At 40.6% G+C, this 23,444-nt stretch overlaps 1 protein-coding gene across 11 annotated transcripts in view; it reads right to left on the bottom strand.

The window, feature by feature from the left end:
* Positions 1 to 502: 502 nt before the first annotated feature.
* LOC100749307 (metabotropic glutamate receptor) overlaps positions 503 to 23,444 on the bottom strand; it is a 33,670-nt gene continuing 10,728 nt past the window's right edge. For 5 of the 11 annotated variants that reach the window (XM_033324275.1, XM_033324276.1, XM_012393019.3 and 2 more), the window contains 7 exons: positions 20,191 to 20,338; positions 18,989 to 20,108; positions 17,717 to 18,525; positions 13,005 to 13,117; positions 10,457 to 11,113; positions 9,544 to 10,015; positions 503 to 3,213 (listed from right to left, as the gene is read on the bottom strand). In XM_033324275.1, coding sequence (XP_033180166.1) covers positions 3,068 to 3,213; positions 9,544 to 10,015; positions 10,457 to 11,113; positions 13,005 to 13,117; positions 17,717 to 18,525; positions 18,989 to 19,536 — 2,745 coding nt within the window. In that variant the 5' untranslated portion in view covers positions 19,537 to 20,108; positions 20,191 to 20,338 and the 3' untranslated portion in view covers positions 503 to 3,067. Of the gene's footprint in view, positions 3,214 to 9,543; positions 10,016 to 10,456; positions 11,114 to 13,004; positions 13,118 to 17,716; positions 18,526 to 18,988; positions 20,109 to 20,186; positions 20,356 to 21,212; positions 21,681 to 23,444 lie in introns of those variants that run through there. The other 6 variants (XM_033324278.1, XM_012393022.3, XM_024371834.2 and 3 more) reach the window with 5 other exon arrangements.

Here is a 23,444-nt window from a genome sequence, read left to right as displayed (position 1 = left end):
ACTCCTTACGGTCAGCGAATATTAACACAGAATCCGACTTAGAGTTTGCGAGTGCGTACGACTACCGTCCCGTTGTCCGCGGATTCGTTATTGAACCTAGGATCATTGTCATTAGTCTCTCGAGTATCTAATTACCACGGTTACTTGTCCGGTTCTATGGTAATCGTATTTGCACTAGCCAATGTCTTCTCTATTGCATAACGACGACGTGTAATCCAAACGAAGATTCGCTTTACGCCCCTAACCCTAATTCTAATGTACACCCGACATACATAATATATATTTTGTTGCTGATTATGAGTTTAATACACGGGTTTGTCAATTTTAACGCAGGGATTGGAATTGAGATTGATGATACGTTTAATTGGGCTTCTATCAAGTGATGAATATTTTCTTACATTAACACGGACTCGCAATTAAATTTTAATTAATTTTTGTTTTATTAGTAATTGGGGAGAGGGAGGAGATATGTTCAAGTAGAGCGAATAATAAAATGCCAGAATTCCTTTTGACGGGGAAAATCTATTTCAATGATCGGTGTTATAATAAAAGATACAAAGTTATCTTTTTTGTATGATGCATCGTATTCATTCGAACTATAATTCCCCATCGTGTCAATCTTTCCTTACATTCTCCTTTTTAATAACGACAAAATTTTGTTCGTTCGTAACAATCGTGCTTTCATTCGTGCGTATAATCGTCGAAGATTATAATTACAAGTGTAACAATCTAACTTTCTCTATATCTCGATTTTTCTTATCAATAGTTCGATCTTTGCAGATCGTTAAATGAATTTTGGAATTATAGTCTTCGAGATTTCTCATACGATTCAATAGTCGTCTTTTATGTTTCCTGCGTTACATGCCTCCAGCAAAAAACTAAATGCCACTAGTCGCCTCAGAGAACGAAATCGTGGTGTTGTTAATCGAACAGGTCGAGTGTAAATCCTGATATTGATCGAACCAGGTTGAAGTTCGCCTTATAGCGATTTATTTATTGTCTACTATTCATGGAGGAAATGTATATTGAATCCACGCATCGCGTAGTCGGCCTAGTTTCAAAATTTTCCGCCATTCATCTTTCCCTGTCATCGTCATTTTCCTGTCCCTTTCTTCTTCTCTTTCATATCCTCTTTCCCTTTGTCACCCTTGTTCTCTCTGTACTCCAGTTATTGTTCTAAAGTGTCGTACGGCAGACTATGGAATTGCACTTCTTTTACGCCTCTTTTTATTGACTGCTGGTAATTCCATATTTGCGATCCGAACGCTTTACGATTATAATAAACAACAGAAATAAACATTTGAAACGTTCAACTCGTTAAAGATATCAATTACTCGCTAAAAAATAATAACAATCTTAAGGGAACGATCTAGCTCGTAATCGAAACAATTTCATGTCCTTTAGGAACTCAAATCCATACAAAAAATGCGGGAAGTAATTCGAAAACGAAAGATATTCTTTTAGTGGAAATTTGGTTTCGTTTCCAACTATAACGAACGATCCTCCCGAATTAATTGCAGCTAGTTGCGAGGAAAATGAACAACTTACGTAATCGTGTGCCGAAAACAAACACATAATATCTCGTGCAACGATAGAACTGTATTTGTGTGTTTATTTGTATATGTATGTGACTGTATGTACGCGAGTACTTTATGTAATAGTATATATATAATATATATATATACATATATACATACATATATATATATATATACATCTCACGGAATGTAAATATTTTCTTCTTTACTTCGTCAACGATCTATGTGGGAAGAACGTGGACAATGAACGTCGATTACTCCAACAAGCTAATTACATATGCGTGAGCAAACCCTTTCCGACAGAGTAATTCCTGGCACGAGTTACCCATACGCACGAGTGTGCGCATGCAGGTACTCCAACGATTTAACATTTAGCGTAGTCTCGGTTAAATACTCGGCTAAATACCAGAGAGAAAACTCTATTCGATCGCATCATTATTAATCGTAATCGAATTTAATCGTCGATACGCGGCCGAACGCGCCGCTTTAATTGTACCAATTAGTCAGCTCGTTAAGCCAATAACAGATACAAACATTGTAAAATTCATTCGCCTGTGGATGATAATTGTTGGGATATTCTCCGCTATTCGAATTCTTTCTGCGAATTCTCCTCTAGCTGTCGTCAACGATGCTGACTTCCGATTCGTTCGATCTCGTTGCCGAGACTAATCATATTTAGACTTTCAAACTCATGCCAGCCAGATCGCGTGTGTACTATACCTATATTGGCATATAATATAAATATCCGTATACGTGCCTGTGTACGTATATCGTTCATATATATTATTCACAAAGATAACCGTTTTAACAGTAACAATAACGACAACAGCGATCGCGATACGAATGATCTCGATATAACGAACGAACGAAGACGACAGCGACAGTACCGATATTTGTGTCGAATAATATGCAACGCAGGTTTTCGTAATAACGCTTATAAACAGTTCTCCATATATATCGCGATGTTAGCATATCTTGTAATATCGTACACTTCGTGCACGAGTAATAAACAGAGTAATCTAAGCGTATGTACATACGACGTAGTCACGGCGTTTTTCTTTCATGTCTTTCTCTCTTCTCTTCGCGTTATCTCCACTCTTGGGATCCAAGATCCCTAATTTTTAATCGTACGATGGATCTACGTGGAAGGAAGTCGAGCTTGCTCATGGCCGTGGAGGATCGAAGGCGTATCGTAGGAACCAGCAGTGCGCACAGAAGGAAGAATCGGAAGTGCCTTCGTTAAGCCGGCTCTAGTGACTTTTCCCGTCACTCCCTTATCTCACACACACCCACACCCACACACACACACACATACGCACACGCACGCACATTATTTTCGTCCGCTTTGCACGACTGCTTTTTTGCCGTGCAACTTTTTCACCGTATTCGAAATACATACTTTTCTTATTAGCACGAATTCGCACTATTCACACGTGTCGTGGTCCTCCTTCAGCGGACTCGGAGGTCTTATCGGTTGGCCGGCCGCCAGAATGCCGCGTTTCCTCAAATCTGAATTACAGCCCGCTTCTCTACAGCTGCGCTACTTGCTCGTTATTAGTTTTGCTCGATGTGTTCGACGCTAGGGAGATCTCCGTCACGCCTACAGACGTCTGTACCGCGGCCGTCAGTGCACTCTGGAGAGGCATGCTCTCGCTGGTTAGTTCACATCCCGTGTCTGAAATGTATAGATCGTACTACGATTGTAATTCATAATATATCAGAAGCTCTTTGTATAATTAAGAAGTTTTCTGAAAAAACTCTATACATATTTCTTTAAATATAAATATAGCTCTATATTTGCCTTGTGTATGTATTTTTTTTTTATACAAAATGGACGAAATTTAATATTAAAAATATTACAAATAATGTTAGTAATACCAAAAAGCTAAAGCTTTTAACGCAATTTATTCAATTTGGCATCTCGACGTATGAAACTTTTTCCAGATTATATTGCATAGTTTTATAAAACAATGTAAAATAACATGTATGAAACGATTGTACCACCAATGTTAAATGTCGTATAGATCGCATGAAATTTTGTAAAATTAGGTGTCGTATAACTTTAGGTGTCACTATATCAATTAGTTTCGCTTCTCGAAAATTTAATTTGCAACAGTATGTACCAATGTACGTCACTTCGAGTGATTGTACACGAGGTACTTGGCAATTTGGTTGATGGGGCTTCTGAAAGGGGACAAGGAAGGTTTTAATGGGAGGATGGAATGCCATTTACGATCGGTCAGGGTTATTAAGTTGAATATCATTTTCACAGGAGGATGTTACGACAGCTGGTGTAAAATTTATTGACCGTTAAAGCCCCATTAACGTCTCGCTCCTCTACCATTCGTTTTAAAGATGGAAAACGCCATTTAAGTAGTTAATTCATTTTAAACGAACTTCCCATTTTTCATAAATCCTGCGTTTGATTCGTCGAGTACTACTCGCAATTGCACGCGATTAACACGAATAAAGCGTTCACGTCGTTGCATGAAAAAGCAAAAAAGGGGAGAAAAAAGAAAGGAAAGAGAAAACGACGAGGTAAGTTGGAATTGACGAGTTGTTTGTGAAAATTGCGCTAATTTCGCGAAGAACAACGACGTAGTGTTGTATAATTAGGGAAAGTTCAGATATTTTGCAATAGGCGCAATGAAAGTCTGGGTCGTGTGGGCTGGCTTTCAGGGAAGCAGTTTAAACTTCCTGGAACAGCGCTCGGAAATGAAAATTTCCACTATTAGTTTGAAACTTAACTCGGAGTTGGAAAGAACAAACGTCAGTGCCGGCCATTGTGCCCGCCACCAAACCTCCTACGATCATTCGACTTAAACTGTTTTAATTGGAATTGATATTTGGGCAGTGACTATCTGGAAACCTTCTTTACTTTTTCTCGTGACTAATTTATATCTATGTTGCTTCAAAGAAATAACTTCTTTGCGAATAATTAAAATTGTGAAATTCAAAGGAAAACTGGTACAAATGATACGTTATAGGTATCTCCTTTTTAACTCGTTAACACTAGAATTACCAAATCCATTGAAATGTACTGTTAAATGTAGTGTTTGGGAAGGAACACTCTATGAGGATCACACAGTGGATATCGGAAATACTAATAAAAATTTTGATTCGTTGAACGCGTCAAATCTCTGCGTGTATCTTGATGAGTTAATATGAGAAAAATCATTTAGGCTAAGGTATATTTAAAGCCCAAATACGGATGTTACGTATCATGTCTTGTATCCATCTCGTTTTTAAAAAAAATGCTCTTGTATTTTTCCATATTTTCACTCAGCCTCCTGTTTGATATTAAAAAAAAGAAAAATAGAAAAAGAATAAACAAGCGATTTAACTATTGAGCAAAAACCTTCCATGGGAAAAGAGTAAAAAGGTCGAGAGGAAAAAAACGAGAAAAGGAGGAAAAGCTATTAAAGATTGGTGCGATGTCGAAGGAGGTGCTAAAATGGTCCAGGACAAAGAGGAAAAATGTCTAAAATTACGGTCGTATCGGTTCAGACACGTGAAACAAGAGTAGCGTGACGTATCGATTGTTCGCGGTTAAAAAAAGGTTAAGAAAGATTGTGACGGAAAAGAGTTAAAAGGCAGAAGCAAAAAAACACAAGAGAGAGAGAGAGAGAGATAAAAAAAAGAGAGAAGAGAGAAACGTTGTTATTCCCTGGCGTTGATACTAGTCGATGGTGCGAACAAGGACGAGTTCAGCTCTGCTTGGAGAGCGAAAAATGTCGATCGTAATTAGCGCTAAGAGGTTCGATTGCAGTAATAGCGTATTTCTCTTTATGCAATATTAACTGCGTGTTTCGGCTCCTCCGGTAACGAACGGATAATTAATACGCAGTTAATAATACATTCCGACTGATCGATCTGGCAAGAAGCAGCCTTGATTTTAGGTTGTACGAGAACCAGCCAGAGACCATCAAGGACTAGTTTTCTGTCTTCTTTGGCTACAAAATCAGGAATCTCGCTTTAGTAACGTCAGAATGTTCAATAAAGTCGCCAGAATATTTCTAAATTAACGCATTCGACGTGCTAATCCATATAGTGCTAGCACCATGGATGGATATTCCTTTCTACGTTATCATATTAGGGCACTTGCAAAGAAGGAAAGCAAATCTGATAAATCCTTAAATTAGAACTTTTAAGAATTATAATGGGATTTGGAACTTGAGGCGATGTAGAAATTTTCGTATATCGCATGTATGGTTTAAAGGTATCATAATTTAACCCTTAGACTCTAAACGTTTTTACGATATCCTCAAATTGTAGACGTAGATCTTTTCGATGGATCTTTCAGTAGCTAATACTTGTTAAAAGAGTTCAAAAATATTGATATGACATCCTGAAACTTTCTAAATTAAGGTTATTATAAAACATTTATCAAATAATTTAATTAGATAAGTCATATCGTAAAGAATACAAAGTAAAACATGCGAAATACAACGAAGTACAAAATTTTATAAAGTAAAAGAAACCGGAAAATTACAGTTTAAGGATCATACTTTGATAAACAAAAAATACGTTGCACCTGTTGCTTAAAATTAAACAGTTAACTTTACGGCCTGAATACCCCTAATTTTTAAAGGTATCTGGGTTAAATGAAAAATATTTAGTCTTCAAATAGAAACACTTTATTATAAAAACTGATGCAAAAACATAAATAATAATTGTAATAATTTATACGTAAATTTAATCACAATATAAATTTATCAACAAAACTATTGTCCGCAGCTAAAACAGGACAGAAGCCTGTGATTTACCTACACAAAATGTATACGGGGATATTCTGTATCCTCTGTAGGTTCCACATCACCGTTGTTCGATGATAAACTGACGCAGATATCTGTCCTTGTAAACATAGGTTTCCCTACCCAATAACTTCTTTTTAGGCGGGGGAAAATATTTTTTACCTACTATCTTGCGAGAAATACAATCCGGTCGAAATATATGTATATACATGTATAGCCCGGGCATGGAACACCCACAGTTTAAGGATTACGTTAATTCATTTATACAAATACAAAATTCTAACCAATTAATCTAAACCAATTAAAATAATTTAGATCAATTATCGTATTCTTTAAGAGATTAGTTGGTATCCTAACACTTATGTGGAAATGCATGCGTACGCTTATGAAATTATTAAATACGATCTAACGAAATTTCCCGGCGAATTTTCAACGCGGACTGCGAAACGCTCATCGCTTAAATCTTTTGAAATTTTGTTATCCCGTAATATTCGGTAAAATATAGGAAGAGCAAAAGGGCTAGAACAATCAATGCCAGTTACAAATCACCACCTAACGATTCTCACGAAATTCTACGTAAATTGCAACCACAGAAGTACTATGTGTACCATGTCGCGACGAAATGACTTTTCCCGATCATACGATTAACTAGGAGACTGATGGCGAAGATTAAGCTTAGACAGACGCAGCCGCAAGCCGTTATGTAAAAGGCTAATTGTAAGGAAGCTTTGAAAACATCTTTTTAAAAATAAATATTTTCAAATTGTACATACAAGTTTTTAGTAATTCGAAACCCATTACCAATTTTACGGGTTTGGTAGTTACACTGCTAAGCAAGATTCTAATTAAACTTTCCCAAAGATCAGTGGACTCGATGGATGATTACCTCACCTGAATTCCATGAAACTTCACATCTCCGCACTACCGACGAGACCCTCTAACTAACGGAAGAGGTACTGAACGGCTAAAATTCTCTCCCTTTCAACCTTGTTTTATCTCTTGCTACCTTAGGTGGCAAGTTTGAAAATATTCCGAGAGGCAAAGATAAATGTAAGTGACTGCGCTAGATCCAAGAATTAACTTAATAATTTAGCGTAGCATGAACAATTCCGGCCATTATCGTTTCCCCGGCCATAATCCCCAGTGATTACACGCCGTACCGTGCCGCCCGGCTGTGTAACTAGTCCGTAATTACAATAGACAGTGGTAATGGGAGAATCGATTTCCATACGGAAATTGAACGAGAGTCGATCCACCACTGGCAATCGGATTCACGTTAAGTATCATAGCCGGGAAATATTATGGTCACTTAGGCAAGATGACGTACGTAATTTCGTATTAAATACTTGCGCGAGAGTTCCTTCAGCTCTCTGACTTCTTTCTGCCTATTTTGTCTTCCCCTTCGGGCGAACCGAATCGGCCGTAAAATTTCCCAAGCTGATATTCCAATATGTAAACGCGATGCTGACGCGAGGAAGGAAATTAGCGTCAAGCACCGACTGTTTGCGATTCTTTCTGCACACCAGTTTCCCATCTTCTTCTACCAGAGGAACTCGAGTACCTCGACGATGACGGATGAAACATAATGCAGAAAATTGGAATTACGCGTCGATCTTTCTCTCGATCGAGAGTCGTCGAAACGAAATTTACATCTCGAGAATCCCTGGCGATTCCTCAACGACGTCAGACGTTATTCTCCTTAGTAAGATCCGATAAAAGATCGAGTTACACATTTGTCGTGTTCGTCGGTCGCCTCGCGTTATCTAAAAAGATTCGATCGCGGTAGAAAATATCGAGATTTGTTTTAGGAGACCTAACCGTGAAATACGAATTCCTTATCCAAAGGTTCCTTATCCCATTTTTAAAAAATACAGTACATTTTGTTAGAAATATTTTTATGCACATCTTGGAAATTAAAATCAAACGGCGCGGCGGTTACTTATGTACGAGTACAAGAGTAATTACTCAGAATATTGACAATATACACATATCAAGATTAATGAAATCTACGAGACCTGTCCTTTTCTAATTAATTACCAATCTACTTACTCCACACAGGGAATATATGCATGTACATTGTACATGTATACGACAAGGTTTTCTGAAATTTTGCGTCACGGTTATTGCAGCACCTCGTCATTTTAATCATTGATGAAAGGGTTAGGCGTCGTAGCTGTTTCAGGCTTAGAATAACTATAATGCTCCGGGACAAAACAACGTTTCCTCGATAGAAAGGTTGTGCCATGGCAGACATCTGAAGATCCAACAAATTGATCGACTCCGTGTCGTGATAAAGTGCGGAGTACAAAGAAAATATGTGCGACGTACGGTCAAGAGAGCGGAGCCGTGGGTGGTGCAAGGTGTTGGCAGTGAGCCGAGTTCACTACCGTGTTTGAGGCTTCGTAATTTGCGAGCGAATCGAGTCAGCGGATTCGGGCATTATTAGCCACCTTTATCATCGCAGGCAGATTTGAACCGAGGCTAAAGCCGACTTCTTTTAAAATGGAGCACCGCGAATACTATATTCGCGCGGTGTAATCGATCGGTTACGTCTCTACGTCTTATGGGACCGTTTAGCGTGCCAAGGTTTTATTGGATTCCAAATGTAAATCTTAATCTTTCTCCACAATGGGATCTAGCTTTAATAGATTGTTGGCTGAAAGGATATGTCTCGTTTCGTGAGATGTCGGGATAACGGATGAAAGGATATTATCAAGGTTGATTTGCTGACAATGTAGACTCGATACGCATTGTATTTTCTACGTTTCAAAATTCTCGCTTCTTCCTGATCAAAGTACAGGACGATACGAAAGCAGCGCAATTCTACATAAATATTAGAATTCTATATGTTTGGAAAGGGTTCTAGTCTGTATTAGAAATTTACGCAACTACACTCTCTGAGTTATTTTCAACTCAACGTCATATCACTAACAAATTTAAAAAAAAGGAAGTAATTGTTATGCATATGCATGATTTTTTGCCTCAATTTTTGCTAGACGATTTGTTTATTACGAATAGTAACGAGAGTGTGAAGCTTAGACGTTTCTCATCGTTAATCGATGTACGTACAAATCATAGCATCACTTTTTTCACATAGCTGAACATTTCTGTTTACGTGACGAAATATGTCTGGAACCGTATAAACTGTAATAACCGTATCATTTACACGGTTATTTCAAATAAGATATGCGCAAGTCTCACCCGACTCTGGTACCTTTTCTTTATGTTCTTCGATACAAATATTTACTCACATTTGGTAATAGAAGAGGTTCCCGCGCTACTCCCTTGCTTCTTAGACTTATCGCCCATAGTGACTTTCCTGCGGATGTTTTTGTCCGGTTGAAAGACGATGATGTACACCTTTGGCGAGTATAAGCAAACTAATGTCACCGTGGCGCTTAAACTAATCGCCACGCAGAGTGTGGTAATTTGAGTCTCGTGTGCGTTTCCGGTTCCAAAGTAGATCGGCACGAATGCCAACCAGATGATACAGGTGGTGTACATAGTAAAGCCGATGAACTTGCTCTCGTTGAAGTTCTCCGGTATTTTCCGTGTCTTCACCGCGTACACTGTTGAGATTAGGATTAGCAACGCGTTGTACAACTGGGAGAAGAGGAAGCTCATGTCCTGGATATTACACTTGAGGATCACCTGCTTGCGGTCTGGGTAGGAGAATCTTCTTCCCGGTGGTTCGATGATCATCCATACCAGGGTCAAAACCACCTGATATCATGAAAGCACAGATACAACACGATTGGCAATTTCAGAACCGTTTCGTTATTTATTTATTACGGTTTCGGTGAAAGAGATTAACATCTTCAATGGATACGACGTGGATCAGAGTTATACTCAAAAATGTGAATACATCGAATACTGATTCGATTGCTAAAGATGTAAAAGATGTTTTTCTAAGCTAGAATATCCCCTTTAAAATGACTTCGAGGATGCCTCTTGCATTAAGATTCATTATATTAAGACTCAATTATATTTATACGAAGAATATTTTCTGAGATGTATCCCGTTGTTAGCGCAATTCCGCACGATTTACAGATGAAAAAGTTATTTATCAGTATTGTAAGCAATGAAAAAAATCCATAACGAACGTGTTAATCAAAGAGCTATATTCAATAGACGACAAACAGTTGCTTCATTTTTTTCTCTTACCTGCAGTGCGATCAGCGCGGCCGCGATGCAGACTTGGGACGCAGGACTAATGTACCTTGGCCGAACGGCCGACCTCGATGCAGAATCGAAGATTCTGGCGATCCTATTCGTCTTGGTCAACAGTGCTCCATAAACTGCACTGAAACTCACCCCCACACCGAACCTCTGAAGAATGCAGGTAACTGTAGTAGGCGTTGCTAGCAACAGGAACGTGTTCAGGTAACAAACGAGCACACCAGCCAGCAAAATGATCGTAAGCTCGCGTCCTGACGCTCTAACTACGGGTGTGTCTCTATGATGGAACAATAGACACGCGACTGCAAGGGTGGCCACAATTCCAAGACACGAAATCACCGCTGGCGCGATCGCAAACGCGCTGTTCCATCTGATGTGGTTTATGGGCAACTCGTAGCAGCCCCTCTTGTCTTCGTGTGGCCATTTTCCCGGGCCACAGTCCACGCAGGTGTACTCGTCGTAGACGTACTCGTACTCCTCGCACTGGTCGCACACCCAGCAACAAGTGTCACCCTGTTGCTTCTTTATCATACCTGACTCGCAGGGTAGCGAGCATGCCGAGATTGGTAGATCCTTGGTGCCTCGTGCCCAGACCAGTTCCTCCGTGCGAATATCCAATGAGTTGAACCATTTTCCTACCACCTATTCGAGAGATATTTCCATCGTTACCGATCGATCGACCCATCTTCTCGTCGAGTGTCGCGAACGATATGATGAATGCGATTTAGGATGTCGTAGGATCTGTATCCTGTCGATCGCGTGAAAATTGGTAGTGAAAAGCGATAGTAGTAACACGTTCGAAACATAGGCGTTAATCGACGTCGAAATTTCAGGTGAACTCTATTGGATGGACAATCGAGTGAATGCTCGAAACGATACACGATTTCAATTCTGTCTACTCGATGTCTGTCGTAGGCGCGTTCTGACAGAAACATTTATAAAATTGGAAAGTTTGTTCTCTGGGGAGGAAATTCTTTTATTTGACCTGCGATCGATCGAAAGATAGGAGGCGTGTTGTTATTTTCATTTTTCGAGATGGATGTTTCGGATAAAACGCGTCGCTGCGCAACTTAGATACTCCACTTTGATAATGAAATATACATTCGTACGGGGACTGAAATACGAATTCGCGTGGGAATTTTTGGGGGAAAGATTGTACTCCACCCGTTATCCGTGGATATACGGACGGTCTCCTTTTTTCCTCTTCTTTTTCCTTTTTCTTTCACTTTTTTCTTTAATAAATGGCCAGAACGTTGGTGCAATAAAACTCGCGTTCTTTGACAATTTAGAGTTACCTGTTCCGTCGAGCAAAGGTTATATTTCATCCTGTAAGTTGCATCCAGCGGTAGGAAGGCGGACGTAGCGAAGGTCACGTTGCAATTTATGTCCAGCCGCTACTTTATCGCTGGAAACACGACCGGTGCACCCGGTTTTACGTTGATTTACGATTTTTATCGAGAAACAATCGTTAATTGGATACAACAGACGAGGGACTGGAGTTCTGACTTTTCGTTCTCGTACGTAGTTGATATTGGTTTCACATCTACAAATAAGATCATAGAGTAATGATGGTGAGCGAGAGAGGCAAGTCTCTTTGCTTCTGTGTCGTCAGTTGTCCCATTAGCCGTTTTATCATCTTTAAATAGTATATGGACAGGTGTGAAGAGTCATGAGCGACTTTGGCGATCACCAAGACGAAATGATACTTTTCAGGACGTCATCCAAGACGGATGCTGTCACCGTTCCAAGAAGAATTATTCCAAGAAGAATTATCACGCCGTTGTAAGAAGAATTAATACTCGAAATACTATAAAAGGAAAAAGAAGGGAAGACTCTCTGGTTTTGTTAGTTTCTAGCTATAGAAGGTTAAAAAGCTATACAGAGAAAGTATAAAAACCTAAAAAAGAACATAACGCACAAAATGATTCAGAAATGGAAAAGGTCAATTATTTAACATTACTTGTCAGCAAGGCGAAGTAATTTAAAAGTGCGATTTACAAAAGTTTGTGAACAAATTTGAGAGAATGGAAAAAGGACAAATTCAAGTAAAAGTACCTTAAATCCAATTTCTCAAAGAAGAAAATCAATTTCGTGAAACCCTCTGAAGAAACAGGTTAGAAGAGCTTAAAAGTGACGAAGTGTACAAGGAATAGGGGATAAAATTCAATTGTGTAACCGAAGCTAATTTCCTAGGATCGGGAAATTATTTCAATTTATAGCAGTTCACACTCCCCCGAAGTTTCAGGAAGGATAATTATCTCTACCGGTCGTTGAAATTCGCCAAATCCAATAATAGGAACTTCAATTTCGATATTGTACCAGGTTCGAATGAGCGTAAAACTGCCGAAAGCGGTTCACCCGACGATGAGTCTGGAGTTCGCGGGAAGTTTGCCCTCCGGCTCTGGGGAACGATGACGAAGAATGATGCTAAAGAGGGTAGAAGGAGGGGAATGAGAGAAAAGAGAGCAGGGAGGCCGTATTTCGACAAGTTCCAATTAATCGATGGAAAAAAGTCAAAAGTACTTTTACTTGCCCGATAGTGATATCCATTAGTCCCGTTAGTTGCCGATTTCCGAAAGTTGAGGATTTCGTACCGCGCCAGCCCGTCCCCGTGCTCGTCGAACTTTACCTCGCTGCCAGCAGTGTCTGAAACATCATACTCGTGAGTTCGTTTTTGTATTTCCAGAACGCGGAAGCTGAGAAAAGATACGATTTCTAACAGTAAAATACAGAGAATGTAGGGGCAAAGCGATAACAGTAATTTAATCAATTTCATGCTCCCGTAAATCGGCGTTAAGTTCGAGAGCGTGTATAGATGCATCTAAACACCGATTCTCGCTCTACTGCAGCCTATAATCATAGTTCCTAGTCGTACATTTAGAATTATTCATAATTCTTAATCTTTCTCCTTTTAGTACAATTACGAAGTGTGAGCGAAGTTTAATGTCTCTCGATAAAATCATTTTCCAAGAACTCTGTTCTGTATCTATAAAACAATTGGCCTCTGTCCGAGCCTAGAAGTCAGCGTAGATCTTAATAATTAGATATGGAACACAACCAAGTCTGCTTCTGGCCAATTATGTTATATGAATTTAAAATAGATGTAAATGTAAAACTACTTAAAATTCTTTTTCATCTTTTTATCCTTAGATCTGATACTATCAGTCTGCCACCATTTTTAGTCGTTGAAAAATCATTTAAATGGAAGGAAATATAAACAGATAGTCAAAAGACACGTGTGTATCGCCGTTTTTAAAACAAAATCAGCTGCTTTCTGTGAAAATCTATGGTATAAAGACACTTGTAAAGAAGTGGATGTTCAAGAAATGAAATTTTTGTACGTTTGTCCTAATACGTTTTGTCTTAATTCGATGATTAGAGATTACAGTTACGTTTATAAATTTTTATCTATTCGTCGAGCCGTTCCGCGGAACGTAGCTGTTTCTTCTTCGCGATGTTCGGTGGTTTTAAGAACAGGATTAATGCCCCGTTCAGGAAGGAGAGATTTTCCTCTGTTGCCTGTACATTACAAAACGTTTTATCAGGAATCCCAATTTCCGATACATTTTCTTATGTTTTTTTCTCATATCGCGATCCATACGCTACATTTAATTTCACGAAAAATGGTTTCGGTAGATTTGCACAGCGGATTTACGCGACCAATGCGACGATTTCATTTGCATATTGCATGTTCGTTTCAGTTTTAATATATCCAGGCAGACACGATCACGGCAATGCGACTTTTAATTATCGCACTTCCGCTTCGCGTAATTGACATATGATTGTGCTTGCCTCCAACCTTCGTCTCTACCAGATAACTCGATGGAAACTAAAATTATACATATATTTCCCTTTGCGTTTTTAACACGATATAAAGAGCGAGGAATGCGAAAACTTTCCAACGACTCCCGTTTTTTATTAACAGCGAGAAAACCTTTTTATTCGATGTAAATTAATGTTGGAACTGATTGGCATCTTTTGCCTGATATTTTTTTTATTATATTAACTCACGATGATTATAGATAGTACGCACGTAAGCACTTTCGTTCGTGAAAGCTATGGGAAGCTTATAATTTCGAAAGAATCATTCTTGATTAACGAGAAACGTTTGAAATCGAGATTATCTGATCTTCCTCTGGTTTTATTCTAATTGTAAGCGGCTCGCGCGTTTTTCTTTCCTCGATGCAGGCAAGGAGTTGATTCAAGGGAAATAACGCGAAACGTCAAGCATGATAAAGATTTTGCTAATTCTGCAAGTTGTACGGAAATTAAAGATTGCGGTAGCTTTCAACGCTCAAAGCAGTCAATTCGCAATTTTATTACGTAGAGCAAAGGTAGCAAACGGTGATCAGCCGCGGAAACGCCTAATGCATTCCTTCATTAGCTGCACGAGACAAATTGTAATATCAGCGTGTATCAGATTAGGTCAGACTATGGCGTGTGCCCCGCGTACCACACGTTTGTTTCTTCGGCCCATAACTCAACCGCATACAGCTTTGCCACCTAACAATTGGAATAATATTTCTCCTTGGTGACCAGTCTATATTCCTGACTCAATTACTGCCACGCAATTAAAAATCAGCCATGCACGTACAACAAAGTCACGACTGATACGCATCGAATCGTAAAATCGACACGCTATGGCATCCCATCGTTCACTCTAAAAATGAACGAGCATTCACGGTCTCGTTAGAGAGTCTCTAAAACATGTAATAGATTCATTTACATGCGCATTAAAAAAAAAAAGAAAGAAAAAATAGAAAAAAAAGAAAGAAGAGAAAATACAAGAGACAAAAATACAATTTCTTCCGATCCATTTTGTGGTACGGGTTGTAATCTCCGATTCATCCGGTCGCCCGTGGCGAGAGAGCTCGCCGCGCGCGGATCGATCTAAAACGTGCAAAGTCACCGAAACCGGGCCATTATTTCCTGGTCATTTCGTAGAAATCGCCCTCGACGTGCACACGTCCACCGAACGAATCGATAACGTTGGCCCCGGCCGCACCACCAACAGATTTGACTCGAGATATCGTTCGAACTCACCGTGATGCACGTGTACTTCATCGCGAACGATCACCGCGTCCGATCGTACGAGAGAAAAAGAGGAAAATAAAAAAGATAGAAAAAAGGTTGGAGAACGTAAATCTATAGCAGAAAAACGGGGTTGAACACGAGGGAGATCGCAAAAAGGAATGTCGAGACGCGAGAGCTCCCGCATTACCTACTTTGTTCTTTGAGGCCGATGCATCTTTAACATAAACCTTCGTCACGTATTGGTTTGATAAACGGGGAAAAAACAATGGCCTTGGACTGCACATTTAGGATCGATACAGCACGATCCCCTTGTGATACTACCTCCCTCCACTTTTTTTCCAGTCTGTCTTTTTCTCTCTTCTCGTCATTTCCGTATTATCAAACCCTCTCTGTTCTATCTCTGTACTTGTCTGCCGCTTTCCTCGTACGCCTGTCACCCAAGCGTCACGGCCGCACACTAGCGAAAAATTACGAAATCACGATGTGATTCGTCTGTTCTAATCTTCGTCCCTGTTTTTGACTTTAGAGTGACAGTCCGTTAAATCGAAAGTGCAATTAATCAGAACTGAAATAAATACAATATTCTGGCTTTTACCGATGAATTTTGGAAAGGAAACAGGAGAAATAATAACAGTGAAATAAAATAAAGTTTTACGTATTGTAAAAGCGCGTTTTAAATCATCGCAGTTCACCGTACGAGCATCCATGCGTGTTAATAGAATTTGCTTCTAGAATGTAAGTTTAAATTTTAAAATAATAAATCATCGGTAAATGTTTACAGTTATCGGCAAATACATTTATCAGTATCACTATGTATAATTAACGTTAATTATTTGACCATGTACTCATTTATATTCGTTGACTCCGAACAACTTATCAACTCCCTTTCTATTTTCGTTTTCGCCATTTTTTTTTCATTCCTCTGTCTCTATCACAGTGTGCTCTTAGGATAAAAATTTGACACGATCCGTACTTTGTCTGGAATTGAAACGTCCCTCACCCGCCTCGTTGAGCAAGGCATCGCGACGCTCGTATCAATTTCAAGCAGCTAAAATCACCGCAACCTTCGTTCTCTAGTTCGCGTTTCCATCGGCCACGCCAAAAATTCGTTTCGCCCATACCCATGTCAGGAAATCTGAATCGAGGTACGAGGCCAGAATGGACGGCACGGCGCGTTCGGTCTTTCCGTGTTCGATCTAGGAATGCATTGGTCTCTGGAGAAATGCCTGGAATAATTCAGTCTGGTCCATTCCACGATCCTTGCAAGCCTTCGTGCGGTTAGAGGATGATTTGATACAAGAATATAGTGTAAGATATATGGATCACTGATTTCGTTAAATCTTTGAGCGCTAATACATTTTATCACTCTGTTCGCAACAATACTATGCGATTCAGTTCCGAAAACTATGCGGACCAACGCGCTTTTGTAACTCTTGCAAACGGTTGCAATAAATTTTCGATAGGTTAACAATTTCCTTGGTAATCTAGATTAATTATTTGTATGGTAATAGCAGATATCCTGATACTTATGAACATCGATGTATATGAGTAAAATGATTCGGTCATTGTTATCCGAAGGATTAAATCCAAGACTGTTTTTGTTATGTTTATGTCAGTTCATATAATAGTGAAAGCAAAGATCGTGATCGGATTGACGGAATACTGGCAACCATAAAACCTTCGCTGTCGCACAAGCAAATTCCGCTATCTTCCCGGGAAAGTAACCGATAAAACTCAATCAAGCGCAAAATGCTCCGATTATCCGCGAATTATCCATCGTTCTCAAAGCAGGCTGCCAAGAACCGTCAAGGTCGGAAAAATTTCATATCGGCCCGCAGAACCACGCCGCTGTGAATATATTCGTTCTGCCGCGTTTATTGTTCACCGGGGTCGTCGATATTATCGGTTTCGCGTTATAAAGCCTGGCGCGAATCGCGCGTTTATTGCTCGCCTTGTTGCAAGGGGAAAAATTTAATACGCGAATACCGGAATACGGAATCAGAGGTGAACCGTTGAACCAAAGAGGATGAGGGATGCAGGCGTAATATATGTATAATACATGCACGATTCTCAAATATAGCAATATGTTCTAGCGCATTGAAAAGCCCGAGGCAGTGACAGAAGGCCGTGCAAAATATCGAATTCCGCCTTTGGAGGCCGTTTGGGTTCGCTGTAACTCTTGCGCATGAGAGTGTGTAATTCGAAACTCACCTGTAAAGGACACGTTCAGCAGGTAGTTTCTATAGAATAGGGCTCGGTCGTAGTTGGCCATCGCGGCGCATAAACCGCTGGTTTTCGTGCACACGTCCCTCTGAAGGTTGTGCAGTGCCAACGCGAAAGCGTACACGGCATCCACGACGAATTGAACCTTCGACTCTTGCTCATATCCGGTTTCCGAGGTCAGTCTAAGCTTCAACGAGCACATGGTGCTATTTTGATTTCCTACGAGCCTGATATTCTTTTTGAGAACGCAACCGAACACTTCCTCCCAGTACTCGCTGAACCAAGGGTTTCGACGGTTCGAGTCCGGAGTTAACGAGGCCATGTACTCGTCGAAGCCTGGAATGTTCTCCGACTGAAGCTCCACCGTGATAGCGCCTTCAGCTTCTTCTTCGAGACCCTCTACGAGTTTGATTTGACGACCCCAGCCATCGCTAGCCAGCCACTGAAACGGTTGACTGGATGCTGTCATGTTGGATCTTCTGGCCGCTTCGAGGATTCCTCTAGCGTCCTCTGCGCGGGTAAACAGAATTACAGCTCTGGCATTCGGTTTTTTACTCAGTCTCTGGATGATATCGTCGAATACACGATCGTCCGCGGCGCTAGGCACTTTCGCCGCTACCGCGATGCACACGTTACGTTCTGTCGCTTCCCTGGTGAACACCTCGATCCCGTATTCTCCGTAGCTACCCTCGGAGTAGACGGTCGAGACATAGGACCAATTTGCACTTTTCACCACGTCCACCAATGCGATCGATTGGAATGTGTCCGGAGGCACCGTCCTCGCGAAATAGTCGAACCTAATGGAGAGATTAAACGTGGATTTTCTTCGTTATTTCTGGAACAATTATCATAAAATATGCATATCGATGGATATATAATATTATATATAGTCTTGGTATAAGCCTGAGTCCCTTGAGGAAACCTTGCAGATGTGAGTCGTGTTCTTTTGGAGGATATACATATGTATACTGCGTCTTATGTTTTATAACTGTAAAATTACTCTAAAATTTCGAATTCCTAGACAGATTGACTACGAGTATGCAAACTCGAATAGGTAAATTTATCGAAAATGGAAAAGGATCCACGCTTTACTAAAAATTATTGTTACAATGTATCTACTATAAAGTAATTCGTTCGTAAGAAAAATTAATTATGCAACGTAAAGATTAAATTTTCGACTAAGAAAATCTTATAGAAAGAATGAAACAATTTTGCTTGGTACGATTAGCAGAATTTGCAAAAGAGAAAGTTCAAAGTTACCTGGTCTTATCGCTAAGCGCCTTAGCGGTAGAAGCAGGCGAGATCTGTGGAATGTGAAACAACCTCAGCAAATTTGCCACTTGTAACGACACGGAGCTATAGGAACCTCCGATAACGCCGAAGATCGGCCCAGCACTGGCCGTCTTCTTCACCCTGGGCACGGATTTGTCCGCACACTCAAGCACGCTGATGTCCAAATTAGACAGAGATGCTCGAACAAAATGCAGACTCTGGTTGAGCGCGTACGTGTCTCTGCCACAGGTGTCAAGGATGTGTACGCCCAGCGTGATGCCTGGAAGTATCTTCTTGTCTTTGTTGATCTGATCCACGGCAAACAGCATCGCCTCGAGTCGTTGCACGCCTCGATTGTAGACGCTTGGCCCGCAAGAGGCGCCGCCCTTCTCGTGCACCGGAAACAGTCCTCCCAGAACAATGTCGCCAGGGATCAGCACTGCTTCCCGCTCGCTGTGCGCCTTCGATTGACTCAACACCGATAGCTGGTGCAGTGATAGCAGCAGAATCAACATCTGAACGAAAGGCTGGCTCATTTTAGCCGGCTTGGACTTTGTCTACTTGTTGCGCGGAGCTTGCTGTTTGCTCAAAGATCGAAGCATTTTATGCCGCGTTCTCGTGAGAAACTTCTTCTGAACGACGTTGACGAATGTTTTCTGTCCGATTTACGATTAATTGGATATCTCTTTAAAGTCGATTCCTCGATTAGGATGGTCAAGGTGTTTCTATAAATTCTATGTATTTATCGGTTGCTCGGAACTTAACGAGATTAGGTTGCCGTGCTTGAAGCGCACTGTAGAAAAATCTTAGGTCGATGATTTTTTAGGCCTTCCGTGGTCACCAGGTTTCATTTGGACATCTTCTATTTACACGTTAAAGGCAGTCCTTGGACGATCCTTAGATACGGAATGATTGGTAGTGGCGAAATAGACGGATCCAAAGTTGTCTGATCGCTTTCGTATGTTCCTTCGTTAATACGGTTTCATCAAGAGTAATCCTAGCTATGATTTCATCCATCGTTTCCTCGAGCATCTTGAACCTTTTGTTCCTGAGCCACCGTCCCGAAAAAGCCCGGCTCAAATCTTGGTTTATCCTCCTCGCCTTCAGCCTGAAGTTCGCGTAAGCAATTTCGATATTAGTGCGTCAGGATTTGGAGGAAAGCGGAGAGGATCACCGGAGTACCTACATACATAGTTTATCGATCGTCCGAAGTCATCAGCCGAATGTGTTTTATTTTCCGATCAGACGACCCGGAAAAGTGCTCCTTCGTCAATTTCGCGACACGCATCACGACTCTATTTCGACGATTCTCCGTCGTTCAAGTCATTTTCTGCTTTCCTAGGTCATTAGGGGACACGTGTAACGACGACCATGAGAGCTTCCGGATGTAAGATACGACTTTTCTCTTCTTTTTCAAGTAAAAGTATTGTTCCTTTTAACGGTAGACGATTTCGAACGGTATCGACGATTATAATACTTATAAAATTATCGTCGAAAGGATCAAAATGAAAGCAAGTATTGTATAAGTAGACAGGTGATTTTTTATACAAAGTAGCAAAAAAGCAAGTCTTTATCCACCTATACCTATTTTATAAAAAAGCACACTGTAAAATTTTTATGAAAAAATACGAATTATTAATTTTCACTGTCTTGGTAGTTCTAGTACGAAAATAATTGTGGATTTGATTATTAGACGGAAAAAGATTTTACGGATCCTGCGATATTAATCATATACGTAAATTCTTAAAAAGCAGAAAGTGAAAAGACGGCTTATATCCGGAAGTTTCGAATTCAGATCTGGACGAACTAATTGAAACGTTACGTAGTACATGGTACCCCCATCGAGAAGACGTGCTAGACGGAAGGAACAAACGACCTTGGAAGACACGAATGTTACAGGTTCACATACTGATTTTTCTGTTCATTTCGAGGAGAAACCAGATGCATTCGAAGTTTTCGAAGGCAAATTTCCCACGTACAACTGGAACGTCGCCGAAGCGAAGTCGACGAAGGAAGACGAAGGACTTTTGCAAGGCAACTTTCGAAGAAATCTCCAGCTCCTTTATTCTCGAATCCTCTCTTAATCTTTCAGTGAATTCTGATCGCGACAGGGAGACGATAAAAGTATTAATAAGTCGAGCCAGAGCCAAGAAAGATAGGATCGTGTCGAACTTCTATCTCCGATGGAAAATTCCAAAACAGATTTACCAACCTTACTATCTTAAACTTTGTTCCAGTCGTGTGATCGCGAAAGAACGTGTCAACGACTGACACGCTTTCCTTTTTCCTACTTTTTCCTCCTGTTTTTTCGTCGTCTTTCTTTTTCTTCTTTTTCATCACCGCAGAACCGCCGGCTTTCCATCTCCCACGCTCACTTTTCGCGTCCCGTTTCGACCGATTTAACTTGACGACCAACGCAACCAAGCCGACTGCTATTTAGGACGATTTCACTTTTACTTTTTTACCGGGAAACAGAGGGGTAGCGAGAGACTCGGCGAGCGCGTCGCTCGCAGCCATCGCAGTGGCTGCGAAAATTCTCCGGGTCGACGTTGCATGGCTCGGGCTCGTTAAATTTCCCCGGCTACGTACTCGTTAAGCGGACTTAATTTCACGGAACTCTAACAAGCGTGACCGTGCTCCCGGCTTTAAATTCGAAAGCCCTCCCACCACTTTTTTTTACTCCTTACCTCACTGACCCAGCTGCCCGCACTTCGTCTTGTTCGAATCGCACGATTTACCAATTACCACTTTTTCACCAGTATTGTCTTCCTCGTGGCTCTCCATCTTGTTCTCCAAGTAAAACTCTCAGAAGTTTGACTAATATTACAGTTGCTTGTCGAGGAATGTTTATTTATTTGTGACTAATTTAAAGGAATGAAAATCAATCGACCTCCTAAAAATTTTGGGCCACCCATCCACAGATCAGGATCAAATGTATAATACTACTGCATTGTTTTCTAGTGTGTACCTAATAAGGCATTTTTTCGACATTTCGATAATTACATAACCCAGTAATTGGAATATCGATAACGTTTATCGTGTAGAATAGTGTTGGTAACGTATTGTATGTGTAACTTGTTCGTAGTTATAGTGTATGTTTTGGTAGTATAGCCCGGGAAAATAGCGAGAAGTTATAAGGGAAGCGTAAGATCGAAGAGTTCAAGTACAAGTTTCATCGAGGTCGCTGGATGGTCTACCGACGGTGAACAAGCATCATAAGCGCTTGCACTCTAAGCCATGTGGCGCCGACTTTCCAGACGAATACATTGTATGTAGAGGACTTCAGTTCGCGCGAAGTAACCTCGATCCAGTTTTTATTCTTCGATTTTAGAAGCGATACTCCTTCCAGTTCGAGCTCTGCCAGTATACTTAACACTGGACCTTCCAAATCTGTCGAAATAACAAGCTTCAATTTTCTTTATCGCTCGAAACATTCAGAACCAAAAGAATTCCCCGTCGCTCTATCCCATTTAATACCTTGAAAAATCAACGCTCAACGAACTTTGCGTTTCATCGATCGAATAACAAAGATAAAAAGGAGAAAAGGAAAGAAGAAAAAAGAAAATAAGGAATCGAAAGCAGCGACGACACGCTTTATCCGGATGCTTTCGGGTCGTTTTGAGAGGAACGGCCACGGTGTAGCGGCGTAGCGGCGCAGCAGCCGCGCATTTTCAGGGTTCAGAGAGAAGCGGGGCTGTACTTTTAGCCACGAGATGGACGTCCAAATAGAAGTGTGCATATCGAAAATTTGTCACGTCGCGAATGCGCGCGCACTGCAATTCACGAAGTAAATGGGAGTTTTATGCAAACAGGCTTCCAGTTCTCCGGCAAGTGCCATCCTCCATTTCTTCGAGCCACCGACGCTCTTTGTTAACCGCTCGCGCACGGCCCACTTCTGTCACGGGTACGACTAACACATACGATCCCTCTAGACTCTAAACCACCTGAGCGACATTCTTATCTATGAAGAACCCAAGGAGAGCTAGAAGAACGGACCATTTATCTCTCATCCTTTATCTTACGCGAATGGTAAACTCTTATTAATCTTTCAGGGAAAGATTCTCTGTACCTTCGCGCGAGAGACATCTTCTTCTCGTTTTTCTTTTGTAGCAATGGAACTTTCAATCATCGTAGTAAGGTTATTTACGTTAATAGGATATTTCAATCCAACTGAGCTATTCGCGTTGTAATTCGCCAAATTCAGTTATGGACAATTTTTAAGCAATCTAGGTTTGAGAATAGGCTATTTAACTCGTTACCAGTGACGTGATAAACAGTGAAATTGAAATAATTTTCATTTATAACAAATTATAGAACCCATACTTTTAACACGACATTTTATCGCAATTCTCAAAATCGTTCCCTTTCGTACAAAATCATCTGCTCCGCCCCATTTCAGTATATCTGGAACGAAAGAGGAAGCAACCATTTTCCACCGACCACC

This window comes from Bombus impatiens, unplaced genomic scaffold (genome assembly GCF_000188095.3).
Source record: "Bombus impatiens unplaced genomic scaffold, BIMP_2.2 scf_2136, whole genome shotgun sequence".
In the NCBI taxonomy this organism is placed as follows: domain Eukaryota; kingdom Metazoa; phylum Arthropoda; class Insecta; order Hymenoptera; family Apidae; genus Bombus; species Bombus impatiens.
This window is presented reverse-complemented; position numbering and strand designations above follow the sequence as displayed.